The 17,713-nt window shown below is 42.8% G+C and overlaps 1 protein-coding gene across 2 annotated transcripts in view; it reads right to left on the bottom strand.

Moving 5' to 3' along the window:
- grm8a (glutamate receptor, metabotropic 8a) overlaps positions 1-17,713 on the bottom strand; it is a 258,297-nt gene that overhangs the window by 33,422 nt on the left and 207,162 nt on the right. The window contains exons 9-10 of one of the 2 annotated variants that reach the window (XM_069670739.1): positions 6,502-6,641; positions 3,157-3,303 (exon numbers count right to left, since the gene is read on the bottom strand). In XM_069670739.1, the coding sequence (XP_069526840.1) occupies positions 3,157-3,303; positions 6,502-6,641 (287 nt within the window). The remainder of the gene's footprint in view (positions 1-3,156; positions 3,304-6,501; positions 6,642-17,713) is intronic. The other variant, XM_069670740.1, reaches the window with a different exon arrangement.

Here is a 17,713-nt window from a genome sequence, read left to right as displayed (position 1 = left end):
TCCACGTCTCCTGGTGTACTGGCCTGTCTCCTGGTATCTCCTCCATGCCACAGCGCGCATTGATGTGCCATCCTGGATGAGCTGCACTACCTGAGCAACTTGTGTGGGTTGCAGACACCGCCTCATGCTACCTCTAGTGGTGAGGGCACTGGCAAAATGCAAAAGTGACCAAAAATCAGCCAGAAAGGATGAGGACAGGGAAATGGTCTGTGGCCACCACCTGCAGAACCATTCCTTTATAGGGGTCGTCTTGCTAATTGCCTCTCATGTCCACCTGTTGTATGTCCCATTTGCACTACAGCAGGTGAAATTAATTCACAATCAGTGTTGCTTCCTAACTGGACAGGTTGATATCCCAGAAGTGTGATTGACTTGGAAATGTCAACCAGCATAATATCCCCTCTTTAAGCTAGAAAAGGATCAAGCTAATTTCTTCCTCTTAAATAAAATCTGTTAAATCTGAGTATTCAAACTCCTACAGATGTAAATATTCCATAAATAACAAATGTTTTCATCCAACAAAGACTCTCCACACAAACAAAGTAAATGCGTTTTTACAGTATGTGTTCCCGCCTGCTTTAAACTGCCTCGTTTAAGAGAAATAAAGCACCTTTTCCCTTGTTTTAATACCAGTTCCCATTCTTCCTAAATCCCAAATCTACAATAAAAAATGTCAGATTATTGACTTTTCTCTGACAAGCATCGCCTGCTTCCGTTATGGCCAATATTTTCTTTTTCCTTTATTGCTTCCCGAACGAGGGAGCTCTTCACACACACACACTCGCTCGCTCATAGATTTTTCTAACTTAATAAGAAGGACGACGGGCTGCCAAATTGTCCCCAACCGTGATATAATTAACACGGGGGATGTCTCCGTGTAATGTGTGTTCAGACCCTTTTTCCCTCACCTCAAATTATGTACTTCCATTTGCTTTAATAGCATCAGTGGGGTTCTTGCTGCATATTTAAATCTAAAATGGGACATCAAAGTGGCTCGGATTTTGACTGCCTGAAATGAGTTGAAGCATAACAAAAGCCCGTCACCGCACAAAGGAACAGAAATCAAGTGTACGGTAATGGCGAGTAGGCAGCGTTTGTTGGAAGCTGATACATGCAGAGAACTCGTGTCAAGTTGGCGTTTAGCACACAAATCATGTCGTTTATTCATTTTTAAAAGCCTGACATCAATTTTAATGGTCAAGAAGGAGCGGGAAGCTGAAAAAGAGGTTGGACTTTCACTCAGAATCCACATTTCTAACCAATAATAATCACATTTATAAGTCGGGGAAATCCTCTTTACACAAACAAGACTGGCTGCTTGTATTGATGCAAAACGTCAATAACTGTTCTTTCTATGATTTTATGTAATGACGCTGACATTGACTGCCAGAAGAACAGGATGCATGTGTGACTTGTACTTTCATATAGACTGTTAACAGTGCATGTGTTGTAACAAAAACAGGCAGTATAATGTTTGGTAGAAAGAGAGGAACGCTGCAGAAATATATAGTGTGATACGAAAAGCAATGTTTTTGTTTAACCACACGAAACGCTCCCAGTGCCTCCTGTTTATTTTATAATGTAACAACTACACATGGTACAACTTAAACTTTAACGATGATACACATGATTTAAAGGTCGAATCTCTCATTCTCTTTGGCAATAAACAGTTATTGCGTGAGGACGCGTTCCAATTTAACCAGACGTCTACGGTCGGCTCCCGTTGTTACGGTTGTAACTCTTGATTTTCCGGTCGCTTTCCCTTTTAGACTGTTTGCCTTCATCTGAGCGTCGAATTTGTTTCTTTTTCTTTGGATTTTCACTTATTTAAGTTGTATCTGTAGTCATTGATCTTTTCTTTGTTTGTTCAGCCATAGTAGATTACTGTTTACTCGCAACACTTGCAGAGACTGGAAAAGCAGCCGCTGGGTGATGGAAAACACGTCACTAACTGAGCGCTGCTTGTGATTTTTTCCGTGAAAGTCGCCACAGACACCTTGTCTGTAATACACAAAGGCTTTCACCAGTGGGCCATAGGCTCAATCACCATTGTGTTACCTCATTCGGCGATAGAGACTTAACAGACATTTATTTACAAGAAAATCTTCGAGATTATCTCTTTAAGTAGTAAAGTAAGGAACTGCAGTTAGGTCGAATACTTCCACTCCATGAAAAACGTGTCGAAATAACTTTAGTATTTGGCGGAGTAGACTTTAAATTAATTCATTGATTAGATATAATATATTTTTTTCTTTTTTGTGAACAATTGTTTTTTATTGAAGAAAGGTCAACAAGCATGTCACATTACATCTGTATTTTCATCCCTCCTCCTAACCCCCACCCCCCTGCCATCCCACCTTGCCACCCCCCTACCCCCTCCTGATCTTGGTTCAGAGCTAGCCATTCAATACATACATATATTCAAGTATTATCTTTTCAGTAGTTCTGAAAGTACAGAGGAAGCCCCTTTCCACATTTCCAATGTAGTGGCGTTGGCCTTGTTCACCCGGGCTGTAGACAATTCAAGCATGACCACATCTAGGAAATATTCCTAGATATAATATCTTCTATTAAATTCATCACTTCCTGAATGCATAGGCTCCATGATGCGATGCATAGCCCATAGTATGTGCTACTGTACCTGCACAGCTTTGTTCTGTGTATTTACGTGTGTAACGTCACGGTTCTAAAAGTTTATATTTACAGACAACCTCAGATGAGGATCTATGTTACCCATGGACAACATCGTCAGGTCGAAATTAATGAAAGGGCTGGTCTTTACAGCCAATGCCAAAACTCTGAGCACAACCTGGTCCCACCCAGGTTCGCTTTGTTAGTTACCATGGTGATAAAAAAAAAAAAACGTCATCCCATTTGCAGTTTTATGGCAGACTAAATATGAATGATGTAAGTGTCATCAGCGTGGCTCAAATCCTGCACCATGACACTTTTAGGATTTTGTCTATAAGCAACCGAGCTACATGCTACAATCATCACTTCAATGCTACATCTTAACAGGCTGTTAAAAAGATAAATAAAGCCAGAGACATCAAAATGGACAGATGCTGGACGAGTGATGGAGGCTGAAAAGTTCTACATCAGGGGCAGTGGTGCACTATGAACTCAGAAAGTACTGTGTTTTTCACAGAGATGTACCTGATAGTGGTATCCCTCGCAGCGCTCGCAGTGCCAGCAGCACGGCACACCTTTGACCACCTTCTTTCTTTCGCCTGTGCGGCATGGGATGCTGCAGACAGAGGGCGGGAGAGAGGGGTCGCCTGTCTTCCAACGCATGGCCTCCACCTGCAGAGAGAAGAGGAGGCAAAGAGACAATAAGACAGAGGTGTAAGTTCAGATCAATGTGGCAAATGTGGATTGTTTTTGTCTCAAGTGCATCACTTGTATGTTCGCGTGGTAAAAGAAAATGCTTCACCTTTATGTGGTGTGTTATGAGGCACAGAGATTGTCAGCCATCTGCTGAGTCTCACATTACTTTGTTTGAACAGCCCTGTGACACTCACTTTTCTCTGTACCTGCAGAAAGCGTGTCTTCGGGGCAACTTGGAGAGCAATTAGCACAAGCAGATCGTCTGATCGTTTTCCTGAGCCCTGCCGGGCACAAATCTAACACCAGCTAGTCTGGAAGCCAGCAATCAGACCATAATCAGATCTGGCACAAACAGGCCATCTGTATTTCCTTCTGTGTGTGACTGCGTGTGTGTGTCAGTGTGTGCATATGTTCCACCATGTGTGTTTTGTTTGTTTGCGCTCGTGTCACGCTGGCATTATAGTGAATCCCTGAGCTTTCCGTATGTCGGAGTTCCTCTGCGTGCGTTGTAATTCGTCGTTATGTGGGTGAGTGTTTGTAACTCCGTCATTACACCGAGTCCCTGAGGTTCATGTGTTGCTGAGGGCGCCGAGGAAAATGGAGCATTACCGTTTTAAACAGGCACACAGTGTACTGGCCCAACGAAAACTAGTTAGGAGGAAAAACCCATCAGGGACTGCGGAAACGGACCTGATTTGATCATTGACACACGTAGAGTAACACACACACAGACACTTGAGGCATTTAAGCGGCAATATTGGGTTACGGGATGTTCATCTTTGAGAGCTGCAAATATATCTGTCAGGAGAAATATTCTACACGTGTTTGTGAGGATATAAGCATTTGGTTTCTAACATTTCAAACTGTTTTTGTTGCTGAGTATTTCTACTGATATTTCAAAGCCTAGGAAAATTCTCACATACACAGGCACAGCCTTTATTGGAAAGGACAGTTGTTAGAGGGGCGAAGGCCGGAGCTGAGCCCCTTGCCTGGCTGTGTATGTGTCCAAGTACTGTATGTCTACGTCATAGACTGCATAGCAAGACTAGGTCAAAACCTAGTATGTGGCTGACCGCATCAGGTCAATGTGCGCTTTTATGAGGCCGATGACAACGTGTTTGAAAGCAGGTGCAGCCCCGCCTACTCCACGAACAAAGTGTCCAGAGCAGTATAGGCAGAGAGTCGCTGTGCGGTCACAAAGTCTGCAGCTGGAGGCAGCAAAATAACCTCGGTCTTGAGTTGTTTTATCCACGAAAAGTTCACGGCGTGAAAAACCTTTAATAGGAGATGAGTGAGGTGGCGGCACTGTCCATATGAGGCCGATGACAATGTGTTTGAAAGCAGGTGTGCGCTGCGGACGTAGGTGAGGACAGCAGAGGAGCAGCCCCGCGTACTCCCTGAACAAAGTATCCAGAGCCGAATAGACATATGCTGCCATACTACACTAGCAGTACGTACTGTTTTGGGCAAAATGTAATATGTATGCAAACAAAAGCAAAATGTGCAGTATGCCAAAAATACCCAGATGTCGAACTGATTCGGAAAAAATCTCCAGTATGCATCGGACAAATCTACCTTGCCTACTGTATCCCACAATGCAAAGCGGTGGAACGTCACAGCGGCAGTTGAAATGACGAACAGCAGCAGTCCAGCAGAAGGGGGCGCTATAGCTAAAGAAGCGCTGGTTATTGTTTACTTCCGCCTGGCGTAGCATACTGCAAAATTAATTTGAAAAGCTCCTCCGTACTACCTACTACCGCTGAACGCAGTATGCAGTATATAGTACGTAGTGTGTAGTATGTAGTACAGCATTTTGAACACAGCCAGAGTCGCATTTTTCTGACAAGCTTATTTTTAATTAATTATTTGATGCTGTAAAAAGGATGATTGACAGCTCTGTTGACAAACCCGGCTCCTGCAGCCGATCTGTTCCGGGTAGCAGAGTAGAGGAGGAACGGCGAGAGGAGACATAACTAAAACAATCACTACAGTCACTGAAGTTCGCATATCTGTAAACGTCTGCTTCAGACCAACACAAGAAGCTGTTCTGCCAAGGTGCGGGATCTGTGCAAGGTTTTTTCTGGCAAGTTAAGTGTGTGTTTTGGTTAGCGGAAGTGGCTCCACCTTGATCTCCACGGTGCAGACTCTGGCTCCAAATGTGCAAGATGGCAGCGCCCGCCTCGGGGGTATTTTGGCCCAAAATTTATCATAAAACTCACCGGCTTGACTCGTACTTGTGGAGCTGTCTTCTCCTTAAACTGAGGAGCCTTTAAAAAGTTTGCTGATCACCAAAACTTTCACGCCGCCATCACGACATCTGCCACTGCGCCTTCGAACCCGACTGGATTGTTAAACAAATCTAATACATCTGTTAATTTGTCAACTGTCAAAGCGCCCAATCATGTGTGTCTTAACTATGAGTTGTCCTGCGTGTCGCGGTGGTCTCTCTCTCTCTGTCTCTCTCTCTCTCTCTCAGTCAGCCAGGCCGTCCATCAGGCAGAAAGCACTTTGTGTCTATTAGTCTTCTCATCTGTCATCCGGCCTTTCTAATGAAGTCCTGGGTGGATTTATAGTAGCGAGCGCTCCGGTGTGCCTCAGGATTTGTGTGCCTGCATGTGTGCGTGTTAGTCGAGAAAACAATGACAGTTTGCTTGTGTAATAATTCATACGTTTTTGTGTGCGATGGATGCTTTGCGCAGGTGTACACTGCACTCTCGAAGCCAGTGTTAACAAGTCTTATAAATATTTGTGTTTGACCTTGTGTGGGTGTGTGGCAGTGCGAGTATCTCCCCGCACAACACTTAACATTCTGCAAAGAAAATGAGATCAAAACATTGTAAAAAAAAAAAGCACTATTCTTTCTGCGTCGGAACAAAAGCAGGAACTCAGACGAATCCGAGCGAGTAAGAGGGGATTTTTAATTCAAGGCAGCCGCTTAGAGATGTTGAACTTTTATTCCATCGAGCCATTTAGTGGATAACAGATCAGAAGCTTCAATAAACCACTCAAATCAGGCATTTTTTCATTACACATAAAGTCAGAGAGTTATGTTTTAATCGCATTCAAAGTAACGTCCTGATTTACTCGGATTAATCTTCATTAGGTTTATGTCTCATGTGTCTACAAGATATCATCAATACTTCAGGGAGCTTTTGGTGGGTGTATGTGTCTCACCTTGAGGTGCAGTTTATTGGTCCATGAGCCGATGACTCTGTACTCGGCAGTCGACCTGTTGGTGATCTGGTACTGGAAGATGTCGTACCTTCCCGGAGCGTCTCCGTTCTCGTTGAAAACCACGGGCGTACCGGCGCTTCCTGGAACGGAGAGAGAGCAGATGTTGGAGACATTCAAGGTGATTTATTGATTTCGACTCAAAAGGCTCCTTTTTATTGATTAACACAGGAATGAAGACTCCTGAAAAGTAAAAAGGATAAAGGTTTGATGGTATTTGGTGATATAATATGGGATACTGTGTCTTCTTTAGCCGAATGTCGTCAGAATAAACAAAAGACAGTAAAAGCAATTTCTTGCTGGATCATTGTGGTAACTTTAGTGGCCTCAATGGCCTTCTCTGTGAGCACCACTTGAGCATGACGACAAGCAAAACTACTAATATCAAAGATTTTGGAGTGTACAGTAGAAGCAGTGGAGCTCTGACCAGGTGCTGCCGGACCCCGACACAAAATGTAGCTGCTTATTACACAGCTAGCTACTAAAGAAATCAATAATTCCATACTAAAATTAGACTCAATTTTGTTGTTTTAAAATGCTAGAAAAAATAGGCTGTTAGGTTGTGCAGTTGGAACCAGGTCCATGGCAGCAGTTAAGTCTGAAAAGGAGGGTGGTGATACGCACGTCACGTAGGTGCAAGGCAATCAAAAAAGAGCAGCCTGCTTACTCCATGCCGCAAAAAGTGTAATAATCACAGCTTTTCGACACAATAGTCAAGTGTTTTTTGAACAATGGGGGCATACCCATATATATCTATATATTGATATGCACACCAATGATAAGCACGATGATCACAGATGTGATCAAACATGCAAACCGCCAAAAAACTTTATTCAAATACACCAACAGGAAATAAACAAAGGTAAAATATTATCAGAAACTTATTTAAAGGGATAGTTCAGGTGTTTTTGAAGTGGGCTTGGATGAGGTACTTAACAGTAAGTGTACCACTTGCAGTAGATAACTATAGCTCAGTCCCTGTTCGGAAAAGCCGGCCAGAGTTCTTGTTCTTACAGGACAGAGTAACCACATCTGTTGTGTTTTATATATTCTTCTTTTTTTTAATTTTTTTTTACAGATGTGCGTCCAAAAGCTGTAACAAAAAGTTTTTTTAACAACAATTTAAATTGGAAAACCTATATCACCCACAACCATTTCTCATATAGAGAAAATATTAGGGGTTAAAGCCTGGAGAGTAAATGGTACATGGCAAATGGGCTGTACTTATATAACGCTTTTCTAAGCAGCATACACTAAAAGAATGCCGTCTCTGGCAATTAATATTACATGCGACCCCTCTCATGTTTTATTTGAAGAATATCAGCTTCTGCCATCAAACAGAAGATTCAGAGTCCCACAGGCTCGACTGAACAGACTGAGGAACTCTTTTGTCGCTCAGTCTGTCAAGCTGTTAAATCAGCATTTGGGCTCTAAGTAGGCCGCAGGGTTCATGTTTGGACTGAGCGTGTGATGCACTACAGCCACTTTGTGATGTCTGATGTAATATATGTTGTGGTATTTGCCTTTGGTATGTTGTGTTTTGTTATTTATGTTTCATAACTATTGTAACTCTAGACGAACTCTGTTACTGTAGCAGTCAGGGATCAAACCCCCGACCTTCCGATTGAGAGACGACCGACTTCACCACTGAGCCACAGCCGGCCCATAAATAAATACATAAAAACTCTCTCTGGAGCCATCGCTAACTTAGCCGACTAACTGTGATAACTCATTGATGGTGAAGTGAAGTGAGTGAATTTAAAGTGGGTCGCATAAATGACCACAAATCCTGTGGAAGTCTGTTGATATTTTGTTTCCCTTTAAAAAGTCCTGAAGCATCGCCAAAGTGACGCCGTGTTGTGCTTAATGGTTCCCTTATGTCTGTGTTCTTCAGTTGTGTTGTTTTGTTAGCCATCCAGCTGTTTTCTTCTCTTTCCCTTGCTTCTCTTTGTGACACAGTAACCTCTCTTTCTTTTTTCTTTTCCTTTATTTTTCAGGAAACAGTCTGAACTTAAATTACTTCTTTCGGCGGATTGATATGACCTAGTCCAATCCAGAGTCTGTAATCAGAACAGTGTCCTTAGCGACGGTCTGCTATTCATAGCAACAGTCTGCTGAACAGATATAACAGCTGGAAGAAGAATCGAGTTTTCAACGCAGCCATGAATTATCTTAAATTACCTTAATGTTTACATTAATGCGGCTGTGCTCTGCTACACAGAAATAAATACATTATAATTACACATTAACGTGCTCTCATTTACACATAGTTCAGTATTATAGCAATATAAGACACATAGTGGACCATAGGAACACATGAGGAACATAGAGACTTAATGAAGTCACATTTTCTCAGGCTGCGTGTTCGTGAGTCGTGACAGCAAAGTCACAGTTAGTGTTTAATCTAAGCTGTGTTGCTCGTACCTGCATCAGTGAGTGCTGGGATTGAATCTGCACATGCATGGCTGAGTTTATGTGTCCTCTAAGGTTTAGTTTTCTCACCACCAACAAGGCTTAACACAAACCTTTTATCCCTCTCCCTCTCTGTCTTAACCGCCTTCCATCTTTTATGTAGCAATACAATCAAATCACATCTCCGAATGTGGCGTAGCATAAAAGAAATCCAATTACAGTGAGCATGTGGAGAACGCACTGCAATATGGAAATTCCACCTGTGTTCTAGAAGTCATTGATATGGTGGGATGACGCCGAGGATGGAGAAAAAGCTGTTACATGTTTGAGGCAAAACAAGACAGAGAGGTAAAGGTGAAGTGATGATTGGAAAATGACTAAGAGAATGAAAGAGGCAGACAAAGGAGGGAGTCTGGCAGAGAGCGGTAGGGGAAATTACTCATGCCAGAAACTGAAAATATTATCAGGAGTAAGTTTAAAGTCTGTGAGAAAAGCAACTGGATTCAAAGAGACACAAAAAGGAGAAAAAGAGTAATAAAGAGGAAAGTGGGAGAAGAAAAATTGCACAAATGCACAGCAAAGCTGGAGAGGGGGAAAAGTAAGACAAAGGAAAAGGAACTCAAACAGAGACGTAAAGTCCTGAGAGATATACATGCAGAGGGTGAAAGAGAGAGAATGAGCAATTATTGAGGGAGAGAGAGAGGGGGAAGAAAAATGGCGGAAGGCTAAATCGATAGAGACAACAGCAGCCTTTGTTACCACAGGTTATGAATGAGGTCCATTTCTGTCTCACTGTAACTATTATTCCTACAGCTTGAATTGACCTGTGCACAGACACCAGGGCTGCAACTAATGACTACTTGATAGTCGATGAGTCATCGATTATAGAAACGATTAGTCGACTAACAGGATGATTAATTGCACACTGATTTACTGGCTCTTATTTAGCGATCAGCTATTACATTTAGTTGGAGGTTTTAGTTGAAGCGTGAGCTAAATAACAATAAAGAGAATAAATATGAGCTCTTGATTCAAAAATGTCTTTAAATAAACTTTGCTGCTGATTTGGCTTCTGCTGATACACAAGATCAATAAAAGAAAAAGAGATGAGAAGGTCGCCGAATTATGAGGGTAACTTTGGACTTTTAAGTAGATCTTTATAAGAGAGATGAGTCAGGTTCTCTCTGTAGCACCACAGTGTTATATTAATGTTAAAAGCCAATACAACTCCGACTATAGATAGCTAATGTTAGCTAGCTATCTGGGCGAGTCTGCATCATCTTTAAGTCCAACGTGCCTTTTCTTTAAATGTGCATTACAGGCACGCTCCCGCGATAAGAAAGATCTGCTTTATAAATCTTGCAGGCGAACCTTCTCTTTGCAGCGTTGAGGGTGAAATGCTCCCAGACTGTAGGAGTTTCAGGACGCCATGGTGTTGTATCGTCTGCCACCATTTTGTTATGTTCTGTCTACCGGTCACAACTCCGGAATAAAATGATGTTACGTCCACGCACAGCATGAAAAACGCATGATGACGTAACTGGCTATTATGGACAGTTCAATTTGTTGGCAACTCATTCGTCACAGCGTTTCCCAGCATACATTGTGTCGCTGGGCCACCACAACAGAACTATTGCCGCCGCTGCTTCAGATTTCTGCAACGTCTCCTGAAGTTGCACTTAAACGACTGCGGAAACTTCGCTCCAAATGAACGGTCGATCGCCTGCTCTCCTCATTGAGGAAGAGCACCGACACAGTCACAGGACGTCAATCACACGCGAAGTCTTTGCAACCAAAACAACAACAGTTGGACTAGTTTCCTCCTCACACTGTGTTCTAACGGCAAAAGTCCGCTCCACATCGCTGACATTGGACGCCCTCTGTCCACACAGAATCATGCAGCTCTATTACGCAGTGTAAACAATCCACATGCAATATCAAGCTTTCGGCTCCCTGGCGATCTCCCTCCAACCAGCTGCCACAATATTGTAGTGAAATAAAGAAGTATTGTGTATCTATCTCCATACGTCCCTATAAATTCATTGATTGTCGCGCTTTATAAAGCTTATAAAAGGTGATGTCATTTGGTAACGATTGATCGCAATGATCGCTATGTCATTAATAACTTCCCTCGTGCACACACGGCTCACGTGCTGTGAGAACTGAATTGCGAGAGAAAATATTTAACTTTTGTGACTTAATTAAACAGACTGCTGATGAAGACAATCAGCACAGCAGACAGAGAGATGGACAGAAAGAGGGGGCGGGGCCAGCAGCTGTGCAGAGAGCAGACGTGCAGGTGTGTTGGGGGACTGAAGCAAAGCAAAGTGATCAGATTAAAGTAGTTTGTGAATTAAAACTTAATAAGGTGAAGAAGAGAGAGCAATTAAAGTGAGGAAGTAAGGGACAACTATCTAGAAAGAGGGTAATGTAAGCCTACATGTGATGTGCTTCTCACAGAAACATTGATATATGAGATTAATTGCGATTAATTAATTCCAAAGCCTGTAATTAATGAGGATTTTTTTTTAATCACCTGACAGCAAGAGTTTTGATATGATGTGTGCATGCGCACATACCTGAGTGGTACGACAAAACCCTCTACCCCCGCTGCTGGAAAAAACAACCCTCAAGGAAACACTGACATCTTTTCACTCACCCTAACATTAGCCACGCATGTATTTACCACAATAAGGTAAAAACCTGCCATGTTGGCGACTCAATGTGCACCACTGTGTGTAGGAAGGCTCAATGAGTGAGATTCAGACACTTCTTTTGATATGAAAATTGCACTGATTCAAATATAATATGATCCAAACCTAATGGCCAACTTTAACAAACACCTGGAAAGGACCTGAAAACCTGCAATATTTACTTTTGCAACCTTTCCATATATCTGACCAACAATGTAGCAACCATCACAGCACACACCCACCAAGCCATAGCAGCTACATGCAATACCCTAGAAACCAACCGTCCAGGCCAACATATTGAACACTTTCAGGCGCGCCTGGCCAAGCACAAAAGGAGAACGCTGTAACTACCTCGCAACAAGCAAGTGACATCTTATCAACCTACCTGAACAACAACAAGGTCTCTAACAATGCCCTTGCCGCCACACGAACATGTTAGCAACCACCATTGTGCTGCTCAAGTTCTCTTCTTTCTTTTCTCTTTACTCGTTTGTTACTAACTCTATTCTCTTTTGCCAATTACGCCTACGGTTTTATCATCTCTTTCTTCATCTCTTCCCTTCCTACTTTCTTGCTTTCGCCTTACTTTCCTCCATCGTCCAACAGTTTTGTCGTTCCTTGTCTTCCTCTTTCCTCTGTTTACTTGCTGAATTTTTCATTGACCCCCATGGCCCTTTGCTTTATCCATCCATCTCTATTTTCTTTGTTCTCTTTTCCTGACCTAACCTCGTCCTCTATTCCTTCGCCACTTAGCTTGAAATCACAGTAGTTTGCTTCCTTCAAGTCTGTAGCCGGCATCAGCAAATAAGAAAACAAAAGGGATTTATTTGTAACCCAGTGATGAGCAGGTCACCGTCTTCTCATCACTCTCCCACTGGCTTCTCTGCTCCTCCTTCGCACCAATCCTGCTTCTGTCGAGCTAGCTAAGCATGCAGCATCTAAACCAGTTGTTGGAAGCGGAGACGTGCTGACAGGTACTTTAAATTATGCACAGCGAACGCAGGTGGTTTGCTCTGAAAGCAGTGGTTACCCTTGAGTAGAAAATGATTATTCAATCTCGCAGTGCTTTAACTGTTTATTGGCAGTTTCCGAGTAAGTTGGATAAAGATGGCACACTTTTAAAAGCAGCAGCAATTACGGGAAAAACACGTACAATAGGGACGGCAGGAGCTGGCAGCGTAAAGGCAATATGTTGGGAAAACAGGTAGATGAAGACCACTCATCAATTCTGATAAATGTTTTGGTTTACGGAAGCAGGGAGAGGATTATTGGTCTAATGAATTTGGGTTTTGTTTTGGTCTCCAGGAAAAGCCTTATATTTTGCTGAGTATATTAGCAACAGGGGCACATGGAGTTTAACTGTGTTATTAAAAATGCATCTAAAATTAACCACCATAAAATAATCATGTATTTTCCATTGTTTCACGTTTAAGAGTATTTAATAACAGCTGAATTGTTTGCCTGCCGGGCGAGTTTAAGTCGAGAAGAGTGGAAAACCTGTGAATGTGCTCATACACGCAGCACTGACAAATCAACATGTATTATCACCGCTTTCCACTTTAGTTGGCCTGACCCTGAAAAGTAAACGATTTACAGCTCACCCTGGCAACACACCTCCACCTCGTACTGTAGTTGTGTTTAGGTATTCAAAGGATGATGCCGCATTGCAGAAATAAATGCTTCTAGCTGCTGGATTTTGCACAATTTGGAGTCCATTTACTGATTTATGATTTAAACCTGTTAGACCATGACATTAGTCCAATCATGTGGAGATAATAGCATGAGTAATAGTTTGTCTGCAAGAGTGGAAGCCTCCTAGACTTTGCCCGGGTCTGGAAAATTCATCTTCCCAGCCAGACCTGATCTTGTGGTCAACCTCGCAGAAGTCCTTGTACATGGTGGAGCTAACGGTACCACGGGAGGCTGCCGTCGGTGAAGCGTTCCAACGCAAAAGCCACAAGTATGCAGACAAAGCAGCCGAGGCAGAACAGCACGGCTGGCATACCCAGGTGCTCCCTGTAGGGATTGGGTGTATGGGGTTTGTAGCCACGTCAACAACAAGGCTCCTTAAGAGTGCAGGCGTTAAGTCGCTATCAGAGGCTGCTTGAGTGAAGCAGTAATTGGCTCTGGAGGAAGAGGAACGACTACAATTGGGCTGCATGATGTCCAACAAGTGGGGAGGTGTCGTGGGCCTATCAACGAAACGCCAATGAAAGTGGGTGTCCACCTGCTGACCCAGAATAAGTAATTATCCCTCCCCGACTCAAGACACCAGTGGTTCCCAACCTGGGGTCCGAGCCCCCCTTAGGGGAGCCTCCAAAGATTCAGATTCAGAACGTTTTATTAGTTCCAGAGGGACAATCTTACCCGTTGTAAAAATGCAAAGATCCCTGGGGGTGCGCAAGGCTTTGTCTGCACTGAGATTGTCAAATATAGTAGCTACTTTGTAGGCCACACATCTGTGAACTATAGGCTGAATGGTGTTAATTTTTGCCAATAAAGATTTGGAATGAATCAAATTATTGTTTTGGTGTACATATGTAGGCTAGTGGGGCTCAGCCTTTCTTAGATAGGGGGGCTCCAAGGTAAAAAGGTTGGGAACCACTGTTCTAAGGGATTGTACAAGCCTACAAGTCCCAAGAGCTTTACTAAGATTGTTTGTCATGAAAAGTCAGCCATTATTTCTGAAGTGGTAGTCGCATGACTGGATGACTTAGTTTGTGTGACACCCAGGGTTCTGACATTTTGTCTTACGTTAAGTGATATGGGACCAAGGGAGGACTGGATGACAGGGTGCAATTTATTCAGACCAATAATCAGAATCTCTTCTCTGTCAGGATTAATTGAAGAATATCTGGAAGCAGTAAGTGAGACTTGAGAGGTTGGGAATAGAAATATAGCCGCGTGTCATCAGCATAGCGGTGAAATATGTGTTAGTATAATGTGGGCGAGTGATGGTGCTTTACCAAGCCAACAGCATCAGATGCTATTTATGTATTCTTAATTGGACATTTGGCAGGCGTTGGAAGATGTATCCTTTTCCTCTGTGAGCAATGGAGTAATTATTTTTCATCACTTTTAACTGTGCTATATTGTTGTCTTTGGCCACAACTTTTGGTCCTGTGGATTTCTACCTAAAAGATAACTTGCCTCCGGCTTTGAAACTACAAGAGAGGCGATTCAAACTACTAATTATAGTTGAAGAAATTTACTTGGATACTTTTTTTTTTTTTTTTACATTTTACAGTCGTTCTAATACCAACACTTATATCTTTCCTGTAAGTGTTGATAACATATTTCTGTTCTGGGGGTAGAAGAAGTACGTTTCTGTGATTCTAATTTCTTCCTCACCTCATTTTCATTCGTTTTGCGTAACCTGGAGCAAGCTGACAAGCTCCAAAATGACACGGAAAGTACTGGAGGGCCAGGGGTCAGATATATGTTAACACAATGATTTTGCTCTGGTTCAGGGGAATATTATAAAATCTTTGAATGTCTTATTTGGGGAAGGTTTGGTGCTAAGATTAGGCTGCTAAAGCGTGAGGAGAATGGCTGATGCGCCTTGTTGTGTGTGTGTGTTTGTTGATACAAGCAAATGTTTTCCTAGTCTTGTTTTAATAGGTTTTCCCACTGCAACAGTGAGGCGCTGCAGACATAAGCTCTGCTGAAGTGTCCTCGAGCAAGATCCTGTTTCCCTGCCTGCCAGAGGCACTGCTCTGTAGCTTCCCTGCAGAGTCAGGGGGATCTTTTCCCCTTTGGGGATCAACAAAGGATATCACAAGACACTTTCAACCGCAACTCTCTTTCTAGATTTGCAAGGGGAGCGCAAAGTTCATGACCTTTCGCTTCATTAATGTATTAGGGAATTTAACAAAGCATGAAAGGTTTAAAGCAATGAAGCGATTTTTGCTTAAATTGACTTGTAGGCAGAGATAAATCAACGCCGGGAGGAAAAGAGTTAAACCGTTAGATTGGCACGGGAATGAAGATAAAGAATTGATTTGCACTGTGACTAAGTTCAAATATGTGTCACTCAAATCCAGCTGAATCATACTAACCCGAGAGAGAGAGAAAGAGATGGAATATACAATGATAAAAGGGAGCAGCAGAATTGCCTCAGAAGGCAGAAGAGGAGGAAAAGGACAAAAAACTATGGAAGACGAGGAGTGACACAGAAAAATGGAAGTAAAAAAAGGAGAGTAAGCAGGTCTGCGGAGAAGCATCAAAACCTGTCTGACAGACCGACGCAGAAACACATGAAGCTACTTAAAAAGCGAAAGAAGAGAGGGAATAGAGGGCGAGCGAGGGAGAATATCACATAGCAAGCTGAAAAGGCTCCAAACTTTCTGAGTTTGACAGAAAAAAAAAAGACGGAGAGTGAGAAAAGATTTGTACAGAATCTGTGAGAATATCAATTAGCACAGGCCTTAAACGCTCCCCGGCTGACAGAGATAGAAACAGGCAGATGGAGAGTGTGTGAATAGCTTTAGACCTTTTTGACAAAAAGAGGGATAATAGAGAGAGAGAGAGAGAGGAAGAGGAGAAGAAGCAGAAGGGCTGTGAAAAAGCCCTCAGCATTGCCTGGCTCACTTTGGGAACACTGAGGGTGAATAGCAAGTCTTCATATCAGGGACTAAATGTTTGTGACAGAGAGATGCAAAAAGTACACTGCAGCACGCATTAATAAAACATGGCTCCGTGTGTGTGTGTGTGTGTGTGTGTCCACGTCTGTGTGGGTTTTTTTCGCCAACAGGCTCCCATCTGTGTGCCATGCATCGAGAGCACTAACGGGGAAGAAAGCAAAGAGACAGACAGACAGTGGAAGAAATACAAAAAGAGAATAAGAAATGGCAGAAAGAAAAGTACAAATCAGGCCTGAACTCATCCCAAAGCTGAAACTGAGGCGTTTTTCTTCTCCATCACACTTTTCTTTAAGTCTGTGGGTGTTTTCCGAGCCAGTTTCCCCTGCTTGTCCTCACAGCAACCCTCCTTCCCCCCTTCCTCTTCTGTTCAAAGCGTCTTATACCCGTCCATCCCCTCCTTTCTCTGTCTTTTCCCTCCGAGCCTCGCCTCATCCCACCGATCCCCATCTGAAAAACTACTCATTTTCCCCTGTCCTTTTCTTAGAGCGTCTCCAAAGCACTCTAACTTTCCCTCCTCTCCATCCATCCACACCTCCCTCTAGAATCACCCCCCTCTCCTCTCAGCCCGGTTCTTATCACAGTGTTCTTTCAGAGGAGGAAGAAAGGGCAGGCGAGGAGATGGTTCGACTGCGGGAAAAAGAAACAATGCATATTTTAAGACAATGAAACTCGTATTCAGCTGTGAATGAGAATGAAACACTTAAGATAATTAGTGAAATTGAGATGAAAATGGAGCGAAGAGAAGCCAAGCAAAGGAAAAACAGTTTAGAAAAGGTTAAAAGGAGACACTTGGCTCTGACGCAGGCATTAATAAAACACGCAGCAATACAAAGCTTTGAATATGGAATCACCAGTGATTACAGAGAACTCATTTAAGGAGCCTCCATCTGTGTCATGATCTGCATTCGCTGCAGTCTCAGGGAGAAAAAAGGAAAAGAGAGAGGAGTAAGGAGAAACTCGATAAAAACAGAAGGAGCGGGCCGCTATTAAGCTGATCAAAAGAGACAAAACAGCCCGAACGGGGAATGGAAATACGATTTAGAGAGAATGAAAGCGAGGGAGAGGAAAAATAAACACAACGAGAAACAAGGAGTTATATTACTAAACTTGGCAGAGAAAAAGGGAGAAAGAGAGAAACTGAATAGTACAGATAATGATATTTAGGAAGTTACATGGTGCTGTATTATCTCACATATAGTACACAATACTCATTTCCTAGGGTCTGCCAGTGTTATGTTTTTGTTTGCTTTTGTAGCTGCCACATGCATTCTGTTTTCTTGTCCATAGGTTTCCATGGGTTTCCATTATCCACAGATTTACAGGGACAGACACAGCTAACTTTTATAGTCAACAATTAACCGAACAAGCATGTCTTTGGACTGTAGGAGGAAGTCGTAGTGCCGGGAG

The sequence above is a fragment of the Semicossyphus pulcher genome, unplaced genomic scaffold (genome assembly GCF_022749685.1).
Source record: "Semicossyphus pulcher isolate SPU_LCO1_2020_fin unplaced genomic scaffold, fSemPul1.0.p SCAF_20, whole genome shotgun sequence".
NCBI classification, from domain to species: domain Eukaryota; kingdom Metazoa; phylum Chordata; class Actinopteri; order Labriformes; family Labridae; genus Semicossyphus; species Semicossyphus pulcher.
Note: the sequence above shows the minus strand (reverse complement) of the source record. Positions and strands in the feature narration are given on the sequence as shown.